The sequence below is a fragment of the Bolinopsis microptera genome, chromosome 3 (assembly GCF_026151205.1).
Source record: "Bolinopsis microptera isolate Bmic1 chromosome 3, MBARI_Bmic_1.0, whole genome shotgun sequence".
Lineage (NCBI taxonomy): Eukaryota > Metazoa > Ctenophora > Tentaculata > Lobata > Bolinopsidae > Bolinopsis > Bolinopsis microptera.
In genome coordinates, this window is record NC_087074.1 from 4,054,650 (window position 1) to 4,079,242 (window position 24,593).

The window sequence follows — 24,593 nt, forward strand, 5'->3', positions numbered from 1 at the left end:
TAGCACATATGAGACTTCAGGTAAAATATGATGATCACCACCCCCTTGGAACCCCATAATCTGAGTCGGCGGGTTTTTTTATGACTGGTAAAATTTTTGACCGGGAAAAATATGGCGGAATCTTCCAAAACCCACCACTTTATCCCGGTTATAATAATCCCGAGTAAGGTACATAACAAGTGCCAACCATCCATTACCCTTTGCATCGTGGTTTCTAAATTTCCATATTCTACCAATTAATTGTTTTTTATCGTCATTAACTTATTTTTTAGTATAATATTATTTTAGTTCTTATGAATATTTGGAGTAAATATTATGGATCAACCAGAGCAGACCCCGATTCTGACATGTTTATTTATTTCCTTGTCGGAAGCAGACGACTATTTTTGGAGCATGATAAGAATTGTCTGGTTTTGTTTGGAATTTTGTAATGGAATTTATACCCGGTTTATCCTGACTTAAGCTACTGACGACACTTTATTGGAATTGTGGACTTGATGACAGCTTCATAGTGCTTTAAACTTTTACAAGAATGTTTTTATAATTCTATTATTCATTTTTGTACACTTAAATAGTATATGAATAGTGTTTCCAATATATTTTATTTTATATTTTTGTACAGCTAATTTATTATTGTGACATGATCATATTGTTATATTATGATATCAATTGTAAAGTTAAATATCAATTGTAGAGTTAAATGATAGATATTTATGAGATATCACAGCTCATGTAACACTAGCATTATCTATTTAACTACATATTTTGTTACAATTTGAATAATAAGATATATAATATTATACAAAACTTGCAAAAATCTTTAAAAATGTCTGGATTTTTATTGTTTCAAGAAATGTGTTAGTACTGACATGGAACTCACGATAAAGTTATAACTTTGCATATTATAATATAATGCAAATTTCATTTACTCCACTAACTAGCAGCTAATACTCACGTGCTCTAAAATCTGTGAAATTAACAATGTTGGTTTATGAGTAACAATTAACGAGTGGTAATAATCAGGTATCATGGTTCCAGCTCCTTCTTGTAACGATCTCAGGAGACGAGACAGGATTGTTAGATACAAGCCGTATGTCCCTAAGGAGGGTGAGGATCCAATGGCAGAGTACATGAACCTACTGGCAATGCTGTTCAGTATGTGTGGTCTTATGATGCGCTTTAAGTGGGCTGCTTGGGCTGCTGTAAGTTACTCGAATTATCATACTCGAATTTGCCGTTTGATGATTCAATTAAGAGTTAATTAAGACGAAACTAAGTTTTTGTCGTTCTTTAAAATATCTTTGAAAGTTTCTCAAAGTTTCTCTAATTATCAAGACTACCAGAAGTTGCAAATTGTTTACAACATAATATAATGTATTTAATATTAATAACTAAATCCGTTTCAGGTGTACTGTGCATTTATTGGATTTTCCAACTCCCGAAGCTCAGAGGACACAAAGCAGATATTTAGCAGTTTCATGTTGTCCATATCAAGTGTGGTTATGAGTTACTTGCAGTCCCCTACCCCCATGGCTATCAGTTACTTCTCTTAGGAATCGGAACTTTATGAGTTTTAAATTTGTGTGTATTGTTTTCGGTTTAACTTCACTTTATTATAGTTCTGTATAGTTTCTGTGCTGAGTTGTTGTATTGTCAAGATTGAAAGCTTGACTAAAGTTTACTTTTAATACTCAAGTGTACAGTTCATGTGGGTAGTACAGTGTCTTGGAGGGTGCTCGATAAAACACAATTTCTTAAACTGCGAATTTTCTGACAGTGTAATTTAACCAGAGTTAAATATTCATTTAAGTATATAAATTTCAGCGTGATGAGTATATAATTATATATGTTATATAATATTCTATACATAATCTTGCAATATAATATGGTACATGTGTTGAAAAATGCCAGTTAAATTTACAAATTGACTTAATACATTAAATGTTGCATTTGAGATGTTAATTGAATGTGTTTTACTCTATTTTGCGTGATCATTAAAATGCTGAACATGGTTGAACAAGATCTTCATTTCCAGTATTCAATTAAAAAACGATCAAAATGATGGAATTTGATGATATATCAAGTTTAGTCTGTTGTTCTAATGAATATTCTATACAAATTGCAGTCATAATATTGATGAACTTTATTTTAAGAAAATGGCTCCAGAAGTGGTGGTACCAGCAAATTTTGGGAAGCACCACCTGAAGTCTCGCTCACACAGTAACCTGGAACTGTTGTGTGATGAAGGAGAGATAAAGCGAGCTAATTCAATGATACTGTCTCTAAACAGCCCTGTTATAGATGATCTGATCTCTAGACTGGACATTACTTCTCTGGACGTGCAGGACTTTGGAGCCCCTGCTGTGGGGTGTTTTGTTGAATCTATGTACAGTGGAGAACTGGAGAAGTGTGATAAGAGTAACTTTAGAGACCTGAATAAGATGGGACATGTTTTCAATGTGAGCTGGTTTACAGAGAGATGTTTGGAGTACTTTACGGAGCATGTTGATATGTTGACTGGGAGGTGTTATGAGGATGTTTTGTTTGTGGTAGAGGAGGCTAGGTTTGTTGAGAGAGTCAGAAGAAGAACAACTTTACTTCTTTAGTTGAAGATAAGCTGAACACAATGAGAAATAGGAAGAGTATGTTCTTGAAGCAGTATGCTAATGACTTGGACAACTTGTCTATAAATCAACTCAAGATGGTCATCAAAATAGCTGGAACAGATGTTGGAATTCTTGTGTCAATTCTTGTAACTCATCACCAGAAAGTTGGTGCAACTATGTTAACGGAGACGTCTGGGTACCTCTTCAAAAATATTGATTTTGAGAAGTGCTTTTCAAACAACAGATACTTTGATATTACCAATAAGCTCTTTGAAATACTTACTGATAATTCCGGTGACAACTTTAGTTTTAAAACTGCTTTGGAATCAATCACCAGATTTGCAAAAAAATCGATTACAGAGCGAAGGGCTGCAGTTGTTCATCAATATCCAATTATGGTAGATTTATCGATAAAGGATTTCTTATGTCTTGACTGGGATTCCTTAATTGAATTCCTATCACAGTCAGATAAAGTTTGTAACCTTTATCAATTTTTTGATGCAATTTATCTTTGGCTCTTTATTGCGAAGCATGAAAAGACTACCACCTTTCCGAGAATGATTTTTACTGAAGATCATGTCAAAGATATCGTTGATATCAAAGTTGATCGATGTTGGAATCGAATATCATCAAAGTACCTTGAAGATATAACAACGGACAGCAATTCAGGTACTGACATGCTGCTTACATCATTTATTGACTCCGATGAACTAATATGTGGTGATAATGGTATTTTGTTTAGCAGTAAAGATGAGTACACTATTGACAGGATATTTACAGAAGATCTGAAAATAATACTTGTGTCGGACGATAAAATATCTTTTTGCTCCAAGGAAACAAAATGCGCGATAATGTTGCAAAGTAGTAGGACTAATGATACAAAACCATTCTCCCTTACTATTGCACACGATTTACAGATGGGATGTGAAACTGTTCATTTCCATTATCCTTCAGAGGCAGCACAGATCATCAGTCTATTGCTAACATTACATTCGGGAGGTCATAACATACATATACCAATTCCCTTCAATTGCCTCCCTTGTCAGATTAGGTCTGATAGATTTTGGACTTGGGGATTCAATTCATTTCAGAAAGACGGTAATTCCTCATCTGATCAATTTAGACTTGTATATGGACACGAGAAAAACATAAAAGTATCGTTTACAGGGTCACGAAATCCTCTCCGAACCTCCACGTGGTGTGGCCTGGTTGGCACTAACGGGTGGTGTGCTCTCTTGTTGAGTACAAAGGTTGGGACTTGCCAACTCAAAGTTCCCATAGGAACCAGGAAGTCAACACTAACAGCTACCAAGCACCAGGAAATTTCTCTTTCAGATATCAGGTTACAAGATAGTACACACACAAACGACGATACGTTAGACACAGATACATAGCTCTAAGAGCTATTAAATCACCAGGAAATTCTCTTTCAGCTTTCAGGTCCCATCGAAGTCACCCACCACAGAGCTAGGGATCCCAATTCGCTCATCCTGACTACAAGGACACACTGATAATGAGTAGTCTTGGCACTTCTCCCTCCAGTAACCACTTTTCAGGTCTTTTCAGTTAAGACAGCTAATGCGTTAGGGCTGACACACGCTAGACACAGGCTCGTGATAAGACAGTGTTAGGGATGTCAACTCTGACTACAAGGACACACTGATAGCGAGAATTCCTGGCACTTCTTCCTCCAGTAACCACTTTTCAGGGGACCGGGTTAGCTTTGCCACACTCTTTATTGAAGTGTGACTGGACGCTCTACAATCATCTAGTAGCCAGCAGTGTTTGACTGACACCCCTACTGCAACTGGTTCTATTCAGTTCTACAGCGGAAGTTCTCAAACACTCGAAAACAGTTCATCTCGGACATCCTGCAGAGATGCTTTTTCACAGCCTGCGCCATTACACGGGGAACCCTTAGATCTACAGTACCCTGGTGGACAGCATAGCTCACTAAAGCATAGTGGACTTCTTTAGTACTGTGACGCAAAGCTAACCGGACCAGGAATAAACATCATTGCAATGCTTAGGGGATGCAAATAGGACATACAACGTTTAACGATTTACTCAAAACTTTTGATTTATTTTTAAGCTCGACGATACATGGTATCATTTCAGGACAGATATTCCTTCTTCAGGTTCATTGAGGAAATTGTACCCGCTATTTGCGTTATACATGGCAAGTATCTGGACTAATGATAACTTAGGATCTCAGATTCCCAGGCTGCATTTAAAGCGCTTAACAGCACCAGTTTTAACTCCAGGTTTGTTCTGAACATCTCAGACCAACTCAACTCACTAGGTATTCTCATCGAGTAGAACTCCAGGACATGAAGGAGTATACGGTAAAGAACTAGCGGACGAATTCGCAAGGGACGATCAATCCAACAACATCCCCATAGGACCAGAACCCTTCCTCCCAATTAGGCCACACTCAGTGACAAAGGAACATTCCACTTGAGATGTTCCTCCACAAATATAAATACAGGAACTTTAATTTTTCTGGAACTCACATCAGATGGCTTACATGGTCGCTTTCAGGATAGGTCACAGCCCACTAGTTTATTTTCAGAACGTGGCAAACAACGTCAACTTCGAGATGCAAGATTGTGAACACTTTTCAGGAGAAGCAGAAACATCCCAGCACCTCCTCTGCAAGTGCATCCAGATCATGACGTTCAGAATGAGGATAATTGGTAAACTCTACCTTAAAAACAGTAAACTACAATCATATCTTCAAATTTGTGGAACAGTCGACAAGACTGGATAGGGAAAACCCTTTTGGGTAACCTCCTAGGATTCTTCGCCAGGAACTTTCGCTAAATCCCATACTAGGAACTCAACCTAGGCCCATCTCTGCATAGAGACATATCTCCCAGGCTTTGACCTTGCTCGGAAGTCCCTTGTCTGCCCGCAGAAGTACTACAACGGAAGTGGGTTTGCTCTGAGACAGGTAGTGACAGCTTCAAGACTCCAGGGGTCTGTTGCATTGATATTTATTATTTTATGATTTCGTATATACTTTGGGAGTCCTGGCGTGCAGCTAGCAGGAGTTGCATTCTGTGGGCACGGTGAGAAGGCCTCCATCTTTTAGTAAGAGGCCAGAAACCGTTGACCAGAACAGAGAGAGAGAGAGAGAGATCGTTTACAGCAATTTTTACAGGATCTAGGTGATAGGTTTTAGATCAATTTTCCCCACTTTGCATGGGTGTGTATCTATAATCACTTTAATTTTCATATCGAAGATTATTATAGGATATTTTAATAAGCAAACATATTTCGATTTCATTATAAATTTTGAATTGTGGTCAACTTTGTATCATGTGAGTTATTGGATCAAGAGATCGGAGGTTTGAATTAATTATAGGTGTTCTATGTTGAAGCCCTTTTTGTTCCATTTATTCACTGTAACTGATTATGCTCGTTCTGCTGAATCTGTCTGAACTGTATCTTAATGACCAGTATCCAATCTCATGCTATACAAATAATTCAATTGTATTATGTACTAAACAGACTCTTTACTCTTAATCTAATCAAACTTCAAATTTCAGTTCATAGTATTAACCGACTTCTTTTTAGGTGGGTAATATTCTGTAAAATGGCTCCAGAAGTGGTGGTACCAGCAAATTTTGGGAAGCACCACCTGAAGTCTCGCTCACACAGTAACCTGGAACTGTTGTGTAATGAAGGAGAGATAAAGCGAGCTAACTCCATGATACTGTCTCTAAACAGCAGTGTTATAGATGATCTGATCTCTAGACTGGACATTACTTCTCTGGACGTGCAGGACTTTGGAGCCCCTGCTGTGGGGTGTTTTGTTGAATCTATGTACAGTGGAGAACTGGAGAAGTGTGATAAGAGTAACTTTAGAGACCTGAATAAGATGGGACATGTTTTCAATGTGAGCTGGTTTACAGAGAGATGTTTGGAGTACTTTACGGAGCATGTTGATATGTTGACTGGGAGGTGTTATGAGGATGTTTTGTTTGTGGTAGAGGAGGCTAGGTTTGTTGAAGACAGTCAGAAGAAGGACAACTTTACTTCTTTAGTTGAAGTTAAGCTGAACACGATGAGAAATAGAAAGAGCATGTTCCTAAAGCGATACTCTAGTGATTTAAATAGTATGTCAATCAACCAATTGAAGTTAGTTATAAAGCTAGCAGGATCTGATGTTGTTATTCTTGTTCACATACTTATGTCACACTTGCAAGCCACTGGAGCTAGTTCTTTTACAGATCTTTCGAGGTATCTGTTCAAAAATATCGATTTTAACGAATGCTTCTCGAAGAGAAGGTGGCATAGGGCCACTAATTTGCTGAATGAAATATTTATGGATCGTTTTAGTGAAGACTTCAATGCTGTTATATCTATTCTGTTCTCAAAAAGGGTTTTTGAAAAGAGTGAAATTTCTAGAAACAAGTATCCTGTCTTGGTAGACATTGAACTTGAGAAGTATCTTCAATTGGACATCAATTCCTGTCTTGACTATTTAAGGTCTTCAGATTATGTAGATAATATTCATCAATTGTTTGATGCATTAATTATGTGGAGGCATTTGCCGGCGAATTCCAAGGATGCGAATATTTCTGAAGCAGAAGGTATCAGTTGTGATGAAATTATCGAAGAAATTATTAATATTCAGCTAGACAGATGTTGGGGAAAGTTGTCAAGACAGTACCTTACGGCTATGTTCTGTGCAGAAAATCTTGGAATCGACACCTTCGTCAAAAGAGTACTTGTTTCCGATCAACTATCAAGTATTGAAGGGAATGTTTTCCTCTCAACAGGGGAGACTTTTGTTTTTGATGTACTTATGACCAATAAAGTCAAATTAGTGTTGACGTCTGAAGAGAAGATTAGCAACTGTACCAAAGATTCGTTGTGTGCAATTGCCGTGCGTAATTCACCGATCATGAAATCAACTCAACACGGTGCTTATTCTGCTGAATTCTTCTTCGAGACGTGTACTGGAGAAGATGACGAAAACCGCCATTACCACGATTTCTCTGATTCACCTACAGAAGTTCATTTATTAATCGGAGTACACAAAGAGAAAACGGATAGCTGGGTGTATCGTCCTTTACCTTTTAATGCAAAGCCTGTATATGGGCATTTTTTTCTAAAACTTCCACTTTGGTGAAAATTTTAAATCAATAGAAAGCATCAAAAAATGATTGTTTGTTGTTTAAAAAGGTCTCAAATGCCAGACTCGATAAGGGTTTACCGTTAAATGCAAATTTTAGTTCATGAAAAGTGCAGCTGAAGTCTGCTGTAAATTTTGCTCCAATTATTTACCTTTTTCTCAAGTCTTACTTCGACAAGTAGGAATAATACTATCGATTTAAATTTACCGCAATTTGGTTTGTACTTTTAGTGTATAAGTATTGATCAAGTGATAAACTTGTGACAAGTATTACTTCATAGAAAAAAATCTACCTTCAAAAGTATGTAATGTAAGTCACAATATTGCCACAAAAGTTTTTTTCCCGACAAATAATCGAATCTAGCCACAATCGAATTCTCAGACCTATCTCTACTACCTTCAAGGACGATAGATCAATTACTGCATGATTGCTAGTGGGTTAAATGTGCCTGTAATTAAGTGTATAAAGTAGTAATGTAAGTCACAGTGTAATGTAAGTCACAATGTAATGTATGTCACACATACCAAAACGACACCTTAAAATCCCTGCTGAGCAACAATACAGTTCAGACTTAATGTAGTTCGACTGTTCTGTTTCATACAAATTCACATGTAAAAGAACGCAAACTAGGAAGTTGAAAAAACTTCCTATTTGTGAACTGTCTTTGCTGTGTTGTGTTGCTGTCTAAGATTGTCGATTAGGCTGTATCAAAAAACACAAACATGGTCCAATAATTGATGCAGCACCTTCAAAAAAGTTGCATTAGGTCATTGTGAGTTTGGAAAAAAAAATTTAGAGTTCAACTCCAACCTTATATCGTGGTATTTTTCGTTTCCATGGTAACCACTCTGTCGCGGTTGGGTTTACTGTTCAATTAAATTCATATCTGGAGAACCATACCACTTAGAGAACTGTGTTATAGCTTAAAAGAACCGGAATAGCCAAGTTTATAATCAACTTATCAATCAACTATATGCCTAGAACCTTTATTTTTTGAGTTAAAGGCAATAATGTATTTCGTCGATATTATTAAAATATGATTTCAAGTTATTGGGGATTATTACATTTAAGTGTTTAAATGTTATTACCAAATGAGCATGTAGAATCAAAAAAATTTTGTATTCCAAGTTAATATCACACGAAAATGAATTTTTATCTTGGTTTCAGGAGATAAAGTAATGTAAGTCACAAATGTCTGTAATGTAAGTCACAAATGTATGAGGGTGATGTACGTAATAAACGAATGAACGAATCTTAAACTTAGCATTTTTTAGCAGCTTAAGGCCTCAAATTTGCAGAAATTTTAGATGAAAGCTGCTATCTGACATATTCGAGATAGAATTGCAGTTTGAATACACCTAAGTCCGAAAATCAAAGTCTATCCTGTAATGTAAGTCACACTTTTTTGGCAGGCGATTGTGTAAAATTTCCTTAAGACACATACTAAATTATACCTGCATTGTTCTGAACATGAAGAGATTCCGGATACGGAAATAAATACCAAAATATCATCTCATCATGCATGGTTACGGAGTCATGACTCCTCAAAGGTAAAAATTTGCTATCTCGGTAATGTAAGTCACAAAAAAAATGCCCATATACTGCTTTAAATAACACATTATATACATGTATAATTAAATATACTGAAACCCGCTAGTCGAATGCTTTGTTCGAGGAAATTTTAAAAAAATCAGATATGTTTTATTTCTCTGTCATCATATAGCTCTGTTTACTGTAGAAATAATGGAATTTATTAAACAAGGTGACAGCGTTGTTAGTATTCGGATTCCCAAAACGATTACTTTTTACCGCATCAAAAAATACCAATCACAACCACAAGTTATGATTATAAGTCATTGGTGAGCGTAAATGTGAGCTTGTTTTGAAATTTATGACGTAGCATACGCATAACAACCGCGACGTTGTTAAGATGTTCTTGCTCCCGCACGTGCATTTTACGTTGCTACGCAACAGCGCCAGTAAACCTTTGCTAAAATAACGAACATTATTCGATCGGTTATTTTGACCTCACTTCCGACGTATAATTATTAAAAATCTAAAGCCTAAATCAAAGTTCTAAGATGGCTATAGCCTATTTCCTATCCTTTTTCTACAACCCTGCTATAAATGGCGAGTTTCAATCCATTTGCGAGCTGGGTTTGTTTCACGAGGGTCATTTTGAGGTCGATTTTCGGTGTTTTTTCTTCCTATGTCCCCGTTGCCGGGGCAATTTCGTCAATTTTAAATTATAGTATAGATATTTTAATTATACATAATAATATGTCTATCTTTTATATTTGCTGTTCTCGATTTCTATGTGGAATTATGTAGTTCTGAAGATTTGTTTGCTAGATTTAAAATTGCTTTACATTTTGTGTGAAGATTTCTCAACTTTGTGATAGGTCACTAACAAATTTTATTTCCCCAGGTTGTTATCCCTGATTTGTATAATGTAAGTGTGTAATTTTGGAACTTCTGAAAAGTTACCTGATCGACATATACACTACGAAACAGCGGGTAAAGCCTCTCAAGTTTTTGTTTCACTTTCTTAAAGTTTTCCTTTTTAGAATTTAAAACATTATAAATTCATTCATAGAAAAACAAGGTTCATAAATTCTTAAAATTATTTAAGTACACTAATCCAAATAATCAATTAAAATAATATTATCCATAATCACAGAGTCACGAGCTAAATAAGTTCTGAAGAGAAGACCGATGAACTGTACAGAGTAGCTGACGTTGGTAAATGTGAACATAAAGGTGTCGACTTAGGAGAAAATAGTGCTCTTAATGCCTAGTAAGTCAAAACTCAGGAAAATTGTGCTCTCAAGTATTAGTTGGGGGACATGATTACTTGGCCAGATCCTACAAGAATGTTCATTGACAAGTAAAATAGCTGCCACATTATAACTGTTAAACATCTACCGGAGTGCGTTTGTTGTGAGGTATATAACTGTAAACTTCTACAGAGGTGCAGTATGTTGTGAGGTATTATAACTGTTAAACTTTCTACAGAGGTACAGTATGTTGTGAGGTATATAACTGTTAACTTTACTACCAGAGGTGTGTATGTATGTGAGGTATTTAACTGTTAACATCTACAGAGGTACAGAATGTTGTGAGTATATAATGTTAAATCTACAGAGGTCAGTATGTTGTGAGGTATATAAACTGATAACTTCTACAGTGGTACAGTATGGTGTGAGGTATATAACTGTTTAACTTCTACAGGGTACAGTATGTTGGGAGGTATATAACTGTTAACTTCTACCGTGGTACAGTATGTTGTGGGTATTATAACTGTTAACTTTCTCACGAGGTACAGTATGTTGTGAGGGATATAACTGTTTACTTTAAGAGTCAGTATGTTGTGAGTATATAACTGTTAACTTCTACAGAGGTACAGTATGTTGTGGAGGGATATAACTGTTAACTTTACAGAGGTACAGTATGTGTGAGGTATATACTGCAACTTTACAGAGGTACAGGTATGTTGTCGTGGTATATAACTGTAATTCTACAGGGATGCAGTATATGTTGGGAGGTATATAAACTTATTAACTTCTACAGCGGACAGTATGTTGTGAGGTATATAACTGTTAACTTCCACAGAGGCTACAGTATGTTGTGAGGTATATAACTGTTAACTTCTACAGAGGGCAGTAGGTTGAGAGGTATATAACTGTTAACATTACAAGAGGTACAGTATTTGTGGGTATATAAAACTGTTAACTTTCTTTCAGAGGTACGTATGTTGTGAGGTATATAACTGTTAACTTTACAGAGGTACAGTATGTTGTGAGGTATATATCTGTTAACTTCTACAGAGGTGCAGTATGTGTGAGGTATATAAACTGTTAACATCTACAGAGGTACGTATGTTGTGAGGTATATAACTGTTAACATCTACAGAGGTACAGTATGTTGTGATGGTATATAAACTGTTAACTTTACAGAGGTTCAGTATGTTGTGAGGTATAGAACTGTTAACTTCTACAAGAGGTCAGTATGTTTGTGAGGTATATAACTGTTAAATTCTACAGAGGATACTAGTTTGTTGTGAGGTATATAACTGTTAACTTCTAAGAGGGTTCAGTTGGGTTGTGAGGTATATAACTGCTAACTTCTACTGAGGACGTATGTTGTGAGGTATATAACTGTTAACTTCTACAGAGGTGCGTATGTTGTGAGGTAATATAACTGTTAATTCTACAGATGTACAGTATGTGTGAGGTATATAACTGTTAACATCCACAGAGGTACAGTATGTTTGAGGGTATTATAAACTGTACAATCTTTACAGAGGTACAGTATGTTGTGAGGGTATTTATCTGGTTAAACTTCTACAGTGGTATGTATGTTTGTGAGGTATATAACTGTTAACTTCTACAGAGGGGACAGTATGTTGTGAGGTATATAAACTGTTAACTTCTACAGAGGTACAGTAGGTTGTGAGGTATATAATGTTAACTTTCACAGAGGTACTGTATGTTGTGAGGTATATAATCTGTTAACATCTACAGAGTAAAGTATGTGTGGGTATATAACTGTTAAATTCTACAGAGGTACAGTATGTTGTGAGGTAATAACTGCTAACTTCTAATACAGAGGTTACAGTATGTTGTGAGGTATAATAACTTGTTAATTCTCCAGAGGTACAGTATGTTGTGAGGTATATAGCTGTTTAACTTCTACAGAGGGTACAGTATGTTGTGGAGGTATATTAATGTTAACTCTACGAGGTACTGATTGTTGTGAGGTTTATAACTGTTAACATCTACAGAGGTTATCAGTTGTTGTGAGGTATATAATCTCTAACTTCTACATGAGGTACAGTATGTTGTGAGGTATATAAACTGTTAACTTCTTCAGGGTACAGTTGTTGTGAGGTATATAATGTTAACTTCTACAGAGGTACAGTATGTGTGAGGTATATAAATGTTTACTTTCACTGATGTACAGTATGTTGATGAGGTATATAATGTTAAATCTACAGAGGTACAGTATGTTGTGAGGTTTTAACTGTTTAACTTCTACAGAGGTACAGTATGTTGTGCGGTTATATAACTGCTAACTTTACAGAGGTACTGTATGTTGTGAGGTTATAACTGTGAACTTCTACAGAGGTACAGTATGTGGTGATGGTATAGTTAAAACTGTTAAACTTCTACCGAGGTACAGTATGTTGTGAGGTATATAAACTGTTAACTTCTACAGAGGTACAGTATGTTGTGAGGTATATAACTGTTATCTTTTACAGTGGTTCAGTTTGTTGTGAGGTATATAACTGTGAACTTCTACTGAGGTGCAGTATGTTGTGAAGGTATATAACTGTTAAAATCTACAGAGGTACATGTATGTTGTGAGGTATCTAATGTTAAACATTCTAAAGAGGTTACAGTATGTTGTGAGGTATATATACTGTTAACATCTACAGAGTAGTATCCGTATGGTTGTGAGGTATAATAAACTGTTATCTTCTTCAGAGGTACAGTAGTTGTGAGGGTATATAACTGGTAACTTCTACAGAGGGTACAGTATGTTGAGAGGTTGAACTGTAACGTCTACAGAGGTACAGTATGTTGTTGAGGTTATTAACCTGCTAACTTCTACAGAGGTGCAGTATGTTGTGAGGTAATAACTATTAATTCTACAGAGTGCAGGATGGTTATTGTGAGGTATTAACGGTTAACTTCTACAGAGGTACAGTATGTTGTGAGGATATATGTTACTTCTACAGAGGTACAGTATGTTGTGTGGTATTTTATGTGAACTTCTACAGAGGTATACAGTATGTTGTGAGGTAGGTGAGCTTAGTTTTTGCACACACGCCTTCTCCTGGAGTTACTCAAGCGAGCAAGCTTCACAAGGAGTTACATTAGAACTGCAGGGTGCACTCGACAGGTGTCAAAGGTATTACTTACTCGCTAATTCTCGAACGGTGATATGTTTGTTTCTTTGTCGAAACCTATATTACTGAGCTAGTTTACCTACACTACTGTATACCTAATACCTACAGCCCCCTCTCTTGTTTACTTATTATATAGATCCTTTAGTCCTTGCTTTTCAGTCCCATCTATCTGATACAGGAGAAAGCAGATACCACGACCTATAAAGGGAGGTCACCACTGTGCAGTTGTAATTTTCACACTAGCTGTCTGACTCGTTATCTAGCCACGTCTTAGTGAGTCGTTTTTACCTTGTAATTCAGCTGGTTATGCTGACAATGTTATATATATATTGTGATTGTCTAGTGCCAAAATGTTGGTAGGGTTTCGGTTTGATCGTAAATTTTTCAAAATCAGTCCTAAGTAAATTTTGATGATAATCTGTGAACCATTCCTTTAAGTTACCGCGACAATTGACCCCGATACAATGACCCCCGGACAATTGACCCCCCGGACAATTGACCCTATGTTATTACACGTGGGTCAATTGTCGCGTAAATCTAGGGGTGAGATCGACAATTGACCCCCCCGGGACAATTGGACCCCCCATGTAATTAAACTGGGGTCATCTACGGGAATAGGGTCAGGGTCTTGGTTCAGGAATCTGGGTCAGGGTCCTGGGGTCAGGGTTAGGGTTAGGGTTAGGGTTAGGGTTAGGGTTTAGGGTTAGGGGTAGGGTTAGGGTTAGGGTTAGGGTTAGAGGTTAGGGTTAGGGTTAGGGTTAGGGTTAGAGGTTAGGGTTAGGGTTAGGTCCTGGGTCAGGGGTCAGGGTGAGGGTTAGGGTCGGGTCAGGGTCAGGATCAGGGTCAGGGTCAGGGTCAGGGTCAGGGTCAGGGTTCAGGGTTCAGGGTAGGGTCAGGAGTAGGGTCTGGGTGCAGGGTCAGGGTCAGGGTCAGCTGGTCAGGGTCAGGGTCAGGGTCCAGGGTCAGGGTTAATTGTAATAAATTATATTGTCGGGGGGTCAATTGTCGGGGGGTCAATTGTCGGGGGGTCAGTTGTCGGGGGGTCCAAATTGTCGGAGGGGTCAAATGGTCGGGGGGTCTATTTGTTGTTGAACCAGCTGTTACACCTCTTTTAGGTAGCTGGTGTCATCATCTTTCTGTATCTTTACCTGATAAGTGATGGTAGGAGCATTAAGAGGGGGTGGTGCGACAATTGACCCCCCGACAAATGTCCCCCGACAATTGACCCCCACGACTATTGACCCCCCGGACAATTGACCCCCCGACTTTGACCCCCGACAATATAATTTATTACAATTAACCCTGACCCGACCCTGACCCTGACCGCACCCTGACCCTGACCTGACCCTGACCCTGACCCTGACCCTGTCCCTGACCCTGTCCCTGACCCTGACCCTGACCCTGACCCTGACCCTGACCCTGATCTGACCATGACCCTGACCCTAACCCCTATCCTGACCAATGATCCCAGGACCCTATCCCTAAACCCTAACACTAACCCTTACCCTAACCCTACCCTTACCCTAACCCTAACCCTACCCTAACCCTAACCCTAACCCTAACCTAACCCTAACCCTAAACCTAACCCTAACCCTGACCGAGACCCTGACCAGGATCTGACCAAGGACCCTGAACCTAACCCGATCGATTGACCCCAGTTTAATTACATGGGGGGCAATTGTGGGGGGGTCAATTGTCGTACTCGAACCCTCGATTTCGCGTCAATTGACCCTAGTGTTATAACATAGGGGTCAATTGTTCGGGGGGTCAATTGTCGGGGGGTCAATTGTCGGGGGGTCATATTGTCGCGGTACCTTAAGAAGGAATGGTTACCAGTTTATCATCAAAATTTTTTAACCTTTATGACTGATTTGAAAAAATTTACGATCTATCCGAAACCCGACAACATTTTGGCACTGGACAATCACAATATATATATAACATTTCGCATAACCAGTGATTACAAGGTAAAAACTACTACTAGAGACGTGGGCTAGATACGAGTCGACAGCTTGTGTGGATATTACAAAGAGTCACAGTGGTGCCTCCCCGCTTTTAGGCGGGGTATCTGCTTTCTCCTGTATCTATAGAGTGGGAGCTGTAAAGCAAGGACTAAAGGTATTAGTATAATATGTAAACTAGAGGGGGAGCTGTAGGTATTAGGTATACTGTAGTGTAGGTAAACTAGCTCCATATTAATAGGTTCTGACAAATGAAACAAACAATATCACGTTCGAGGAATTAGCGCGTAAGTAAAATACCTTGGACAGCCTGTTCGAGTGCACCCTGCAGTCTAGATGTGACTCCTTGTGAAGCTTATGCCTCGATTGTGTATCTCCAGGAGAAGGGCGTAGTGCAAAACTAAGCTCACTTACCTCAACAACATACTGTACCTCTGTAGAAGTTAAAACAGTTATATACCTCACAACATACTGTACCTCTGTTTAGAAGTTAACAGTTTATATACTCACAACATACTGTACTCTGTAGAAGTCTAACAGTTATATTACTCACAACATTACTGACTCTGTAGAAGTTAATTAAGTTATATACCCTCAAACATGACTGCACCTCTGTTGATTTAGCAGTTATATACCTCACAACATACTGTACCTCTGTAGAAGTTAACAGTTTATACATCAAAAACATTCTGTACTCTGTAGAAGTTAACTGTGATATCCTCACAAATACTGTACCTCTGTAGAAGTTAAACCGTTATATAACCTCACACAACATACTGTACCTCTGTAGATGTTAACCAGTTATATACCTCACAACATACTGTACCTCTGTAGAAGTTAACAGTTATTTCACCTCACAACATTACTGTACCTCTGTAGATGTTAACAGTTATATACTCACAACATACTGCACTCTGTAGAAGTGTTAACAGTTATATACCTCCACAACATACTGAACCTCTGTAGAAAGATAACAGTTTTATACCTCACAATTACTGTACCTCTGTAGAAGGTTAAACAGTTATATACCTCACAACATTCTGTACCTCTGTAGGAAGTAACCAGTTATTTACCCAAACATTACTGTCCCTCTGTAGAAGTAACAGTATATACTAAACATTCTGTACCTCTGTTAGAAGTTAGCAGTTATAAACTCACAACTTACTGTATACCTTGTAGAAGTTACAGGTATATACCTTCACAACATACTGTACCTCGTAGATGTTAACAGTTTATACCTCACAAACTTACTGTACCTATGTGAAAGTTAACAGTAATATACCTCACAACATACTGTTACCTCGGTAGAATGACTAACAGTTATTTATACCTCACAAACATTACTGTACCTCTGTATGAAGTTAACAGTATATACCTCACAACATACTGTACACTCTGTAGATGTTAGCAGTTATATACTCACATACATACTGTACCTCTGTAGATGTTAACAGTTATATACCTCACAACATTTTAAAACTGTACCTCCTGTAGAAGTTAACAGTTATAACTCCAACATACTGTACCTCTGTAGAAGTTAAACAGGTTTTACTCACAATACTGTACTCTGTAGAAGATAACAGTTTTATACCTCACAACTACTGTACCTCTGGATGAAGTTAGCAGTTATATACCTCCACTACTATATTACCTCTGTAGAAGTTAACAGTTATATACTCACAACATACTTGTACCTCTGTAGATGTTAACAGTTATTTACCTCACAACTATACTGTACCTTGTGAAAGTTAACAGTTACTATACCTCAAACATACTGTACCTTGTAGAGTTAACAGTGGATACCTCACAACTACTGTTACTCTGTTAGAAGTTAACAGTTATATACCTCACACTGACTGTACCTCTGTAGATGTTAACAGTTTATATAACTCACAAACCGCTGTACCTCTGTAGAAGTGGACTGTTTTATACCTCACAACATTTCTGTACTTTGTGGATGTTATCAGTTTATATACCTCTACAACATACTGTACCTCTGTAGAAGTGAAACAGTTATATAACCTCACCATCATACTGCACCTCTGTAGAAGTTAACAGTTATTATACCTCACAACTTACTGTACCTCTGTGAAGTTAGCAGTTATATACCTCAACAACCTCTGTACCTTGTAGAAGTTATCAGATTATATTACCTCATCAACATACTGTACCTCGTAGAAGTTAAACAGTTATATACCTCACAACATACTGTACCTCTGTAGAAGGTAACTGTTTTATACCTCATCTAACATACTGTACCTCTGTAGAAGTTAACAGTTATATACCTCACAACATTCTGTACCTCTGTAGATGTTATAGTATTATACCTCACAACATATTACCGCTGTAGATGTTAACTGTATATATCCTCACAACATTACTGCACCTCTGTTAGAGTTAACTGTTATATACCTCACAACATGACTGTACCTCTGTAGAAGTTATAGTTATATACCTCACAACATCTGTACCTCTGAGTAGTTTTACAGTTATATACCTCACAACCATACTGTACCTTGTAGATGTTAACAGTTATATTCCTCACAACATATCTGGCACCATCTGTAGGAAGTAACAGTATTACCTCACTACATACTGTACTTCTGTGGAAGTAACAGTTTATATACCTCACTAACATACTGTACTCTGTAGAAGTTAAATGTTATATACCTCACAACATACGGCACCTCTGTAGAAGTTACAGTTTTATACTCAAAACATACTGTACCTCTGAGAAGTTAGCAGTTATATACCTCACAACTTACTGTCTCTGTTGAAGTTAACAGTTATATACCTCACTAAATGACTGACCTATGTAGAAGTTAACAGTTATATACCCCACCCCCCCCCCCTCACTAATACTGTTACCTCTGTAGATGTTACAGTTATTATACCTCACAACATACTGTACCTCTGTGAAAGTTAACAGTTATATACCTCACAACATACTGTACCTCTGTAGAAGTTAACAGTTTCATATACCTCACAACATACTGTACCTCTGTAGAAGTTAACAGGGTATAAACCGCACAACATACTGTTCCTCGGTTAGAAGTTAACATTTTTATACCCACAAACATACTGTACCTCTGTAGATGTTTAACAGTTATATTCCTCACAATCATACTGTACTATGTAGATGTTAAACAGTTATATACTCACAACATACTTGCCACCTCTGTAGAAGTTAAAAACGTTATATACTCACAACCATACTGTTATACCTCTGTAGAAGTTAACAGTTATTTCACTCTCAACATACTGCACCTTGTAGAAGTTAAACAGTTATTTACCTCACACCATATGCACCTCTGTAGATGTTACCAGTCTATTTTGTGGGCAGCTATTTTACTTGTTCATTGACATTTCTTGAGGATCTGGCAAGTAATCATGTCCCCATGCTACTTCTTGAGGAGGCCTTTGTTTCCTGAGTTTGGACTTACTTGGCATTAGGGCCTATTTCTCCTAAGTCGGACACTTTATGTTCCAATTTACCAACGTCAGGCCACTCTGTACAGTTCTTCCGTGTCTTCTCTTCATGTAACTTATTGCTCGGTGGGACTCTGGTTTATGATTAAATATTTATTTAATTGATTATTGGTGGATATTGTTACTTATATAATTTTAAGAATTTATGAACTTGTTTTATGAATGAAAATATATAAGGTTTTTAAATTTCTTAAAAGGAAAACTTTAAGAAAGTGAAACAAACTTGAGAGCTTTACCGCTGTTTCGTAGAGTGTTTGTCGATCAGGAACTTTTTCAGAAGTTCCAAAAATTACACACTTTACATTGATACAAATATGGATAAAACCTTGGGAATTATAATTTGTTAGGTGTTCTATCACAGTTGAGAATCTTCACAAAAAATGTAAAGAAGTTTAAAAAAGCTAGCAAACATTTCTCAGAACTACATAAAATTTCCACATAGAAATCTGAGAACAGCATTATAAAAAGTTAAGGAAACATATTATTATGTATAATTATAATATCTATACTATATTTTAAAATTGACGAAATTTCCCCGGCAAACGGGGACATAGAAGAAAAAACACGAAAATCGACCTCAAAATGACCCTCTGGTGAAATCAAACCCAGGCTCGCAAATGGAGTTGAAACCTCGCCATTTTAGCAGGGTTGTAGAAAAAAGGATAGCGAATAGGCTATAGCTATTCTTAGAATTTTGATTTTAGGCTTTAGATTTTTTATAATTAAGTCGGAAGTGAGGTAAATAACCGTTAGAATAATGTCGTGATTTTAGGCGAAGTTTACTTGCGCTGTTGAGTAGCAACGTTTAAAATGCACGTTGCGCGAGCAAGAACATCTTAATACGCGCGTTGTTATGCTGTATGCTACGTCATAATTTCATAAACTGTCAAATTTACGCTTCACGTATGTACTTATATTCATAACTTTGGTTGTGATTGGTATTTGTGATGCGGTAAAAAGTATCGTTTTGGGAATCCGAAATACTAACAACGTGTCACCATTGTTAGATAAATTCCATTAAGGTCTAAAGTAGAAACAGAGCTATATGATGAAGAGAAATTAAAAAACATAACTGATTTTTTTTAAAATTTCCTCCGAAAATGCTTTCGACTAGCGGGTTTCTAGTATATTATATAATATACATGTATTAATGTACAAAGTATATGATATTGAAAAGGTTATCTATAATAGAAAAGCTGTTTAAAAAATCTGCCTAACCTCTCTCTCAATCTTGTGAGGTTTAGAACGGCGCTTGTTGGGGGGAGGTGGTGGTCCTCTGAAGAGTTCCCGCTGAATCAGATGTTTGTTCTACTTTCTCTCCACCTGCTCCAAATGTTTGATGTTTCCAGCTTCTGGTTGTGGACTTTGTTTGTGTGTTTGTTACTGCACAGTGGGTATCAAACGTCTGCATTGAGGGTTACATGACTTGTTACACGCTTGCACAATGCCACTGAGACGATAGAGAAGAGTACTGTTAGCGTAGTTGGATGAACTTTCAATACTTTCTCCATACTTTGCATTCATCGCTGACAACACATTATCAATTTCAACTTACACAGTTTTAAAATACATATTAATTATGCTAATATTTAAACAATGATTTGAGGTTTTCAATGCTGATTATTCACTTTTTTATGTTATATTATTGAAGAAGAAAAAAACACTAAAACGTCGTCCTTGAGATCAGGATACAGTTCCTTCAGTTTCTTTGCAACCTGGCCCAGGGCGATCTTGATGTTAACGGGTCCTGAAAGTGCTCGATCGTGTTCATCTGCTCACCACACGGATGCACACTTGATATTGGAAGGGTCCTGGTTTACTGGTCCGATGTGTTCAGCTGGAAGTATTATTGGGTTATAATTCCATCGGTTTGGCTTTTTCAAGTTTTTTTTAAAAAGCAAGGAGTCAACCACTTTTTAGAAAAACAATTTGGTTTGATCATATCATCATGGAATAATATTGAACTACACGATAGGAGTATCCGCCTTTATATGTGTTTGAGACTGACATGTGGGTTAAGAATCGTTGTAAGACCAAGGTTTTACAGAACATTATCTAGACTCTTTGTGAACGTACTCTGTAACATTAACGCGCATTTTCCATCCTTTACACAAGAAGGGATTTTATTATCCGACACAAGTGTTATCTTCATATAATCTTCCGAAAAGATTCTCTCAATGGTAAGGTTTTGCTCACTACTCCCACTACTAAATAAAATACCATCAGTACATGATAGATCATCAGAGTCAACAAGCAAGTCAACGAGCGTGATAGTACCTACAGTGGTTTTCCATGAAATAGCCTCTAGGTACTTTTTTGACATTCTATCCCAACACCGATCCTGTTTAATATCAAGAATTTCCTTCACATGATCAATGGAAAAGTCCACCCTGGGAACGCTGATGCGGTCCCCGTTTAAAATATGTAACCACAAGAATATTGCATCAAAGCACTGATAAAGGTTGCAAATGTTCTTTGACAATGACAAGAAATGGACTAAAGAATCCCAGTCAAGCTGAAGGAAGTCTTCTATGGGCAGATCTACCATAATTGGATATTGATAAACAACTAAATCATTTTTATTTTCATTGGTTTTTTTGGCAAAGCAAGATATCCAACTCACTGCAGACTTAAAATCATCATTGCAATTATCGGCTAGGATTTCAAAGAGCTTGTTGGTAATATTAAAGTACCTTTCGCTGGTAAAACTCTGCATAAAATCTATATTTCTGAACAGGTACCTCGATGATTCAGATAAAGAGCAGGCACCAACATTCTGAAGGTGTGTTACAAGAATTGGCACAAGAATTCCAACATCAGATCCAGCTAATTTGATAACCATCTTAAGTTGACTCATAGAAATTCTGTCCAAATCATTAGCATACTGTTTCAAGAAGATACTCTTCCTATTTCTCATCGTGTTCAGCTTATCTTCAACTAAACAAGTAAAGTTGTCCTTCTTCTGACTGTCTTCAACAAACCTAGCCTCCTCTACCACAAACAAAACATCCTCATAACACCTCCCAGTCAACATATCAACATGCTCCGTAAAGTACTCCAAACATCTCTCTGTAAACCAGCTCACATTGAAAACATGTCCCATCTTATTCAGGTCTCTAAAGTTACTCTTATCACACTTCTCCAGTTCTCCACTGTACATAGATTCAACAAAACACCCCACAGCAGGGGCTCCAAAGTCCTGCACGTCCAGAGAAGTAATGTCAAGTCTAGAGATCAGATCATCTATAACAGGGCTGTTTAGAGACAGTATCATGGAGTTAGCTCGCTTTATCTCTCCTTCATCACACAACAGTTCCAGGTTACTGTGTGAGCGAGACTTCAGGTGGTGCTTCCCAAAATTTGCTGGTACCACCACTTCTGGAGCCATTTTACAGAATATTACCCACCTAAAAAGAAGTTGATCAATACTATGAACTGACATATTATTTTGAAGTTTGATTATATCAAGAGTCTGTTTAGTATAACAATGAAATTATTTTGATAGTGTTGGGATTGGATACCAGGAATAACAATACAGTTCAGACAGGTTCAGCAGATCGATCACAATGCAATTATTACAACAAATAATTGAATAATGGAACAGGAAAACAATTTTTTGTACAAAGTTGGTAAATGATGATATTCAAACTTGAGTATTACAACTGGTTTCTGGAAGGTTTTAAGTGCTCTGTGCTTCTTAGGTATTCAACATAGAACACTTATAACAAATTAAAACTTGAGGTCTAATGGTCCCCAATGCAAAAAATATAAATTTGATCTTTGCTTATTAAAATATCATATATAATAATAATAATCTTTGAAATGAAAATTAAAATGATTATAGATAAACACCCATACAATCATACAATATGGGGTTATTGATCAAAGAACTATTCAGTAAAAATTGCCATAAATAATACATTTGTGTTTTACTCTCTGATTAATTGATTAAAAAGTCCCAATTTTTTAAAAACGTACATTTGTGATAATCTTTTCAAAAACTACGAATCAGGGTACACAAAAAATATCAAACAATAAATGATTTTGATTTGAAACTTTTACAAAATAGCAAGTATACAAATGTACAGCAATTCGAACAAACATATAAAATGGGCCGAAATGTATAAATGCTAAAAAGCGTGGGTCAGTGAAACAAGTACAGAGGACAACTTTCAGAACAAGAGTTTTTTGGCCGCCCAAAGTCTCAATAACATCACCTCCACCTAGTAATAAAATTATGAAATGTGAAAAGTGTGAAACAATCAAATAATAATGTATGTATATAATATAATTGTCTCTCAAATACAGATAACGTCCGTTAACTCTTAAAATACCCCTACAAGTACATATTATACTGATCGGTGGTGTCCGAGAAACATGAATTACGTCATCATGGTGCCTTCTTAACCCGGCTACAGACCTTCCCGTTACGGATGTAGTGGTCGAGATGAGTCTGTTCAGCCCTCTTCTTCTTCAGGTCAGTTACCACGTTCTTCCTTGCTGCACGCTCTTCACTGGATCTATCAGGACAGATCCATACATTTCTGTGTACATCAGCCATCTTCAGTCTCCCTGTTTTCATCAGAATCTGATGAACTGCTGTTGAGCTTGGGACGGTGATCTTGACTGGTCGGATAGCCGTACCTGGCCTCTTCCAGCCGACTCTAGTTGCTTCAAAATGAGGTTTCTCCCCGATCTCCTCCAATAGTGCGGTTACCAGAGCTGGTAGCTGTTCTTCATCCTCTTCTTTCAGACCAAACACTATCAGATTCTTGCTCCTGTCCTCCTCTGCAGCCACACTCTTCATTACATTCTTCAGAATTTTACTGTTGCAGACCGCGCCACTTGTGCTGTTCTTTTGTACAGCTGCACTGTAGCTCTTAATCCCTGTCTCCACCGTTGTTTGTACTGTCTCTTCAACTGACGTCTTAAACAACTGTAGTTGTTCGTCCTTCTGCACTAGCAACTGGTCCTGCAACCTGACCATCTTTTCCTTGTCTGCTAGTGCTTCCGTCTTGAGGCACTCAACGATTTCCATCATAGCGCTCATCTGACTACTCTGCCGTCGTACGAGGTCTGCTGCTTGCATAACCCAGTTTGCCATATACCTTTTATAGATAGACGGAGACATGAGTATTTCCTGGTCCATATTTCCACGAATTTCGAAGTTTTCTAATTTCAGTTCTCTTGCCATCGAAGTGAACCATCTTTCAGTACAGCCCTCTACATCTTCCTTTTCTTCGTAGTTGAAATCCTTGATTTTCTTCTGAGATCGGGTCAAATTCAGATCATCCTCCATGGTGTACTTGTATAATAATGTACAATTACACACGCAAAGGCTAACTACGCGGTAGCAGCAAACTGAACTTATCGCTAAGTTACAAAAGATAAGGGAGCTCGATAATTGCAACGTAAGCTACACACACTACAATTCGAAACATTTTTAAACAGGAAATCTTAAGAGCAATTGATGAACATTTGA

General features: G+C 37.3%; 2 protein-coding genes across 2 annotated transcripts in view; both read right to left on the bottom strand.

Annotated features, from left to right (window-relative positions):
- Positions 1 to 22,499, bottom strand: part of LOC134812553 (uncharacterized) — a 52,928-nt gene extending 30,429 nt beyond the window's left edge. The window contains exons 1-2 of the mRNA XM_063820035.1: positions 21,821 to 22,499; positions 20,782 to 20,858 (exon numbers count right to left, since the gene is read on the bottom strand). Of these exons, the coding sequence (XP_063676105.1) occupies positions 20,782 to 20,858; positions 21,821 to 22,499 (756 nt within the window). The remainder of the gene's footprint in view (positions 1 to 20,781; positions 20,859 to 21,820) is intronic.
- Positions 1 to 24,593, bottom strand: part of LOC134813606 (uncharacterized) — a 40,110-nt gene that overhangs the window by 13,582 nt on the left and 1,935 nt on the right. The window lies entirely within an intron of this gene.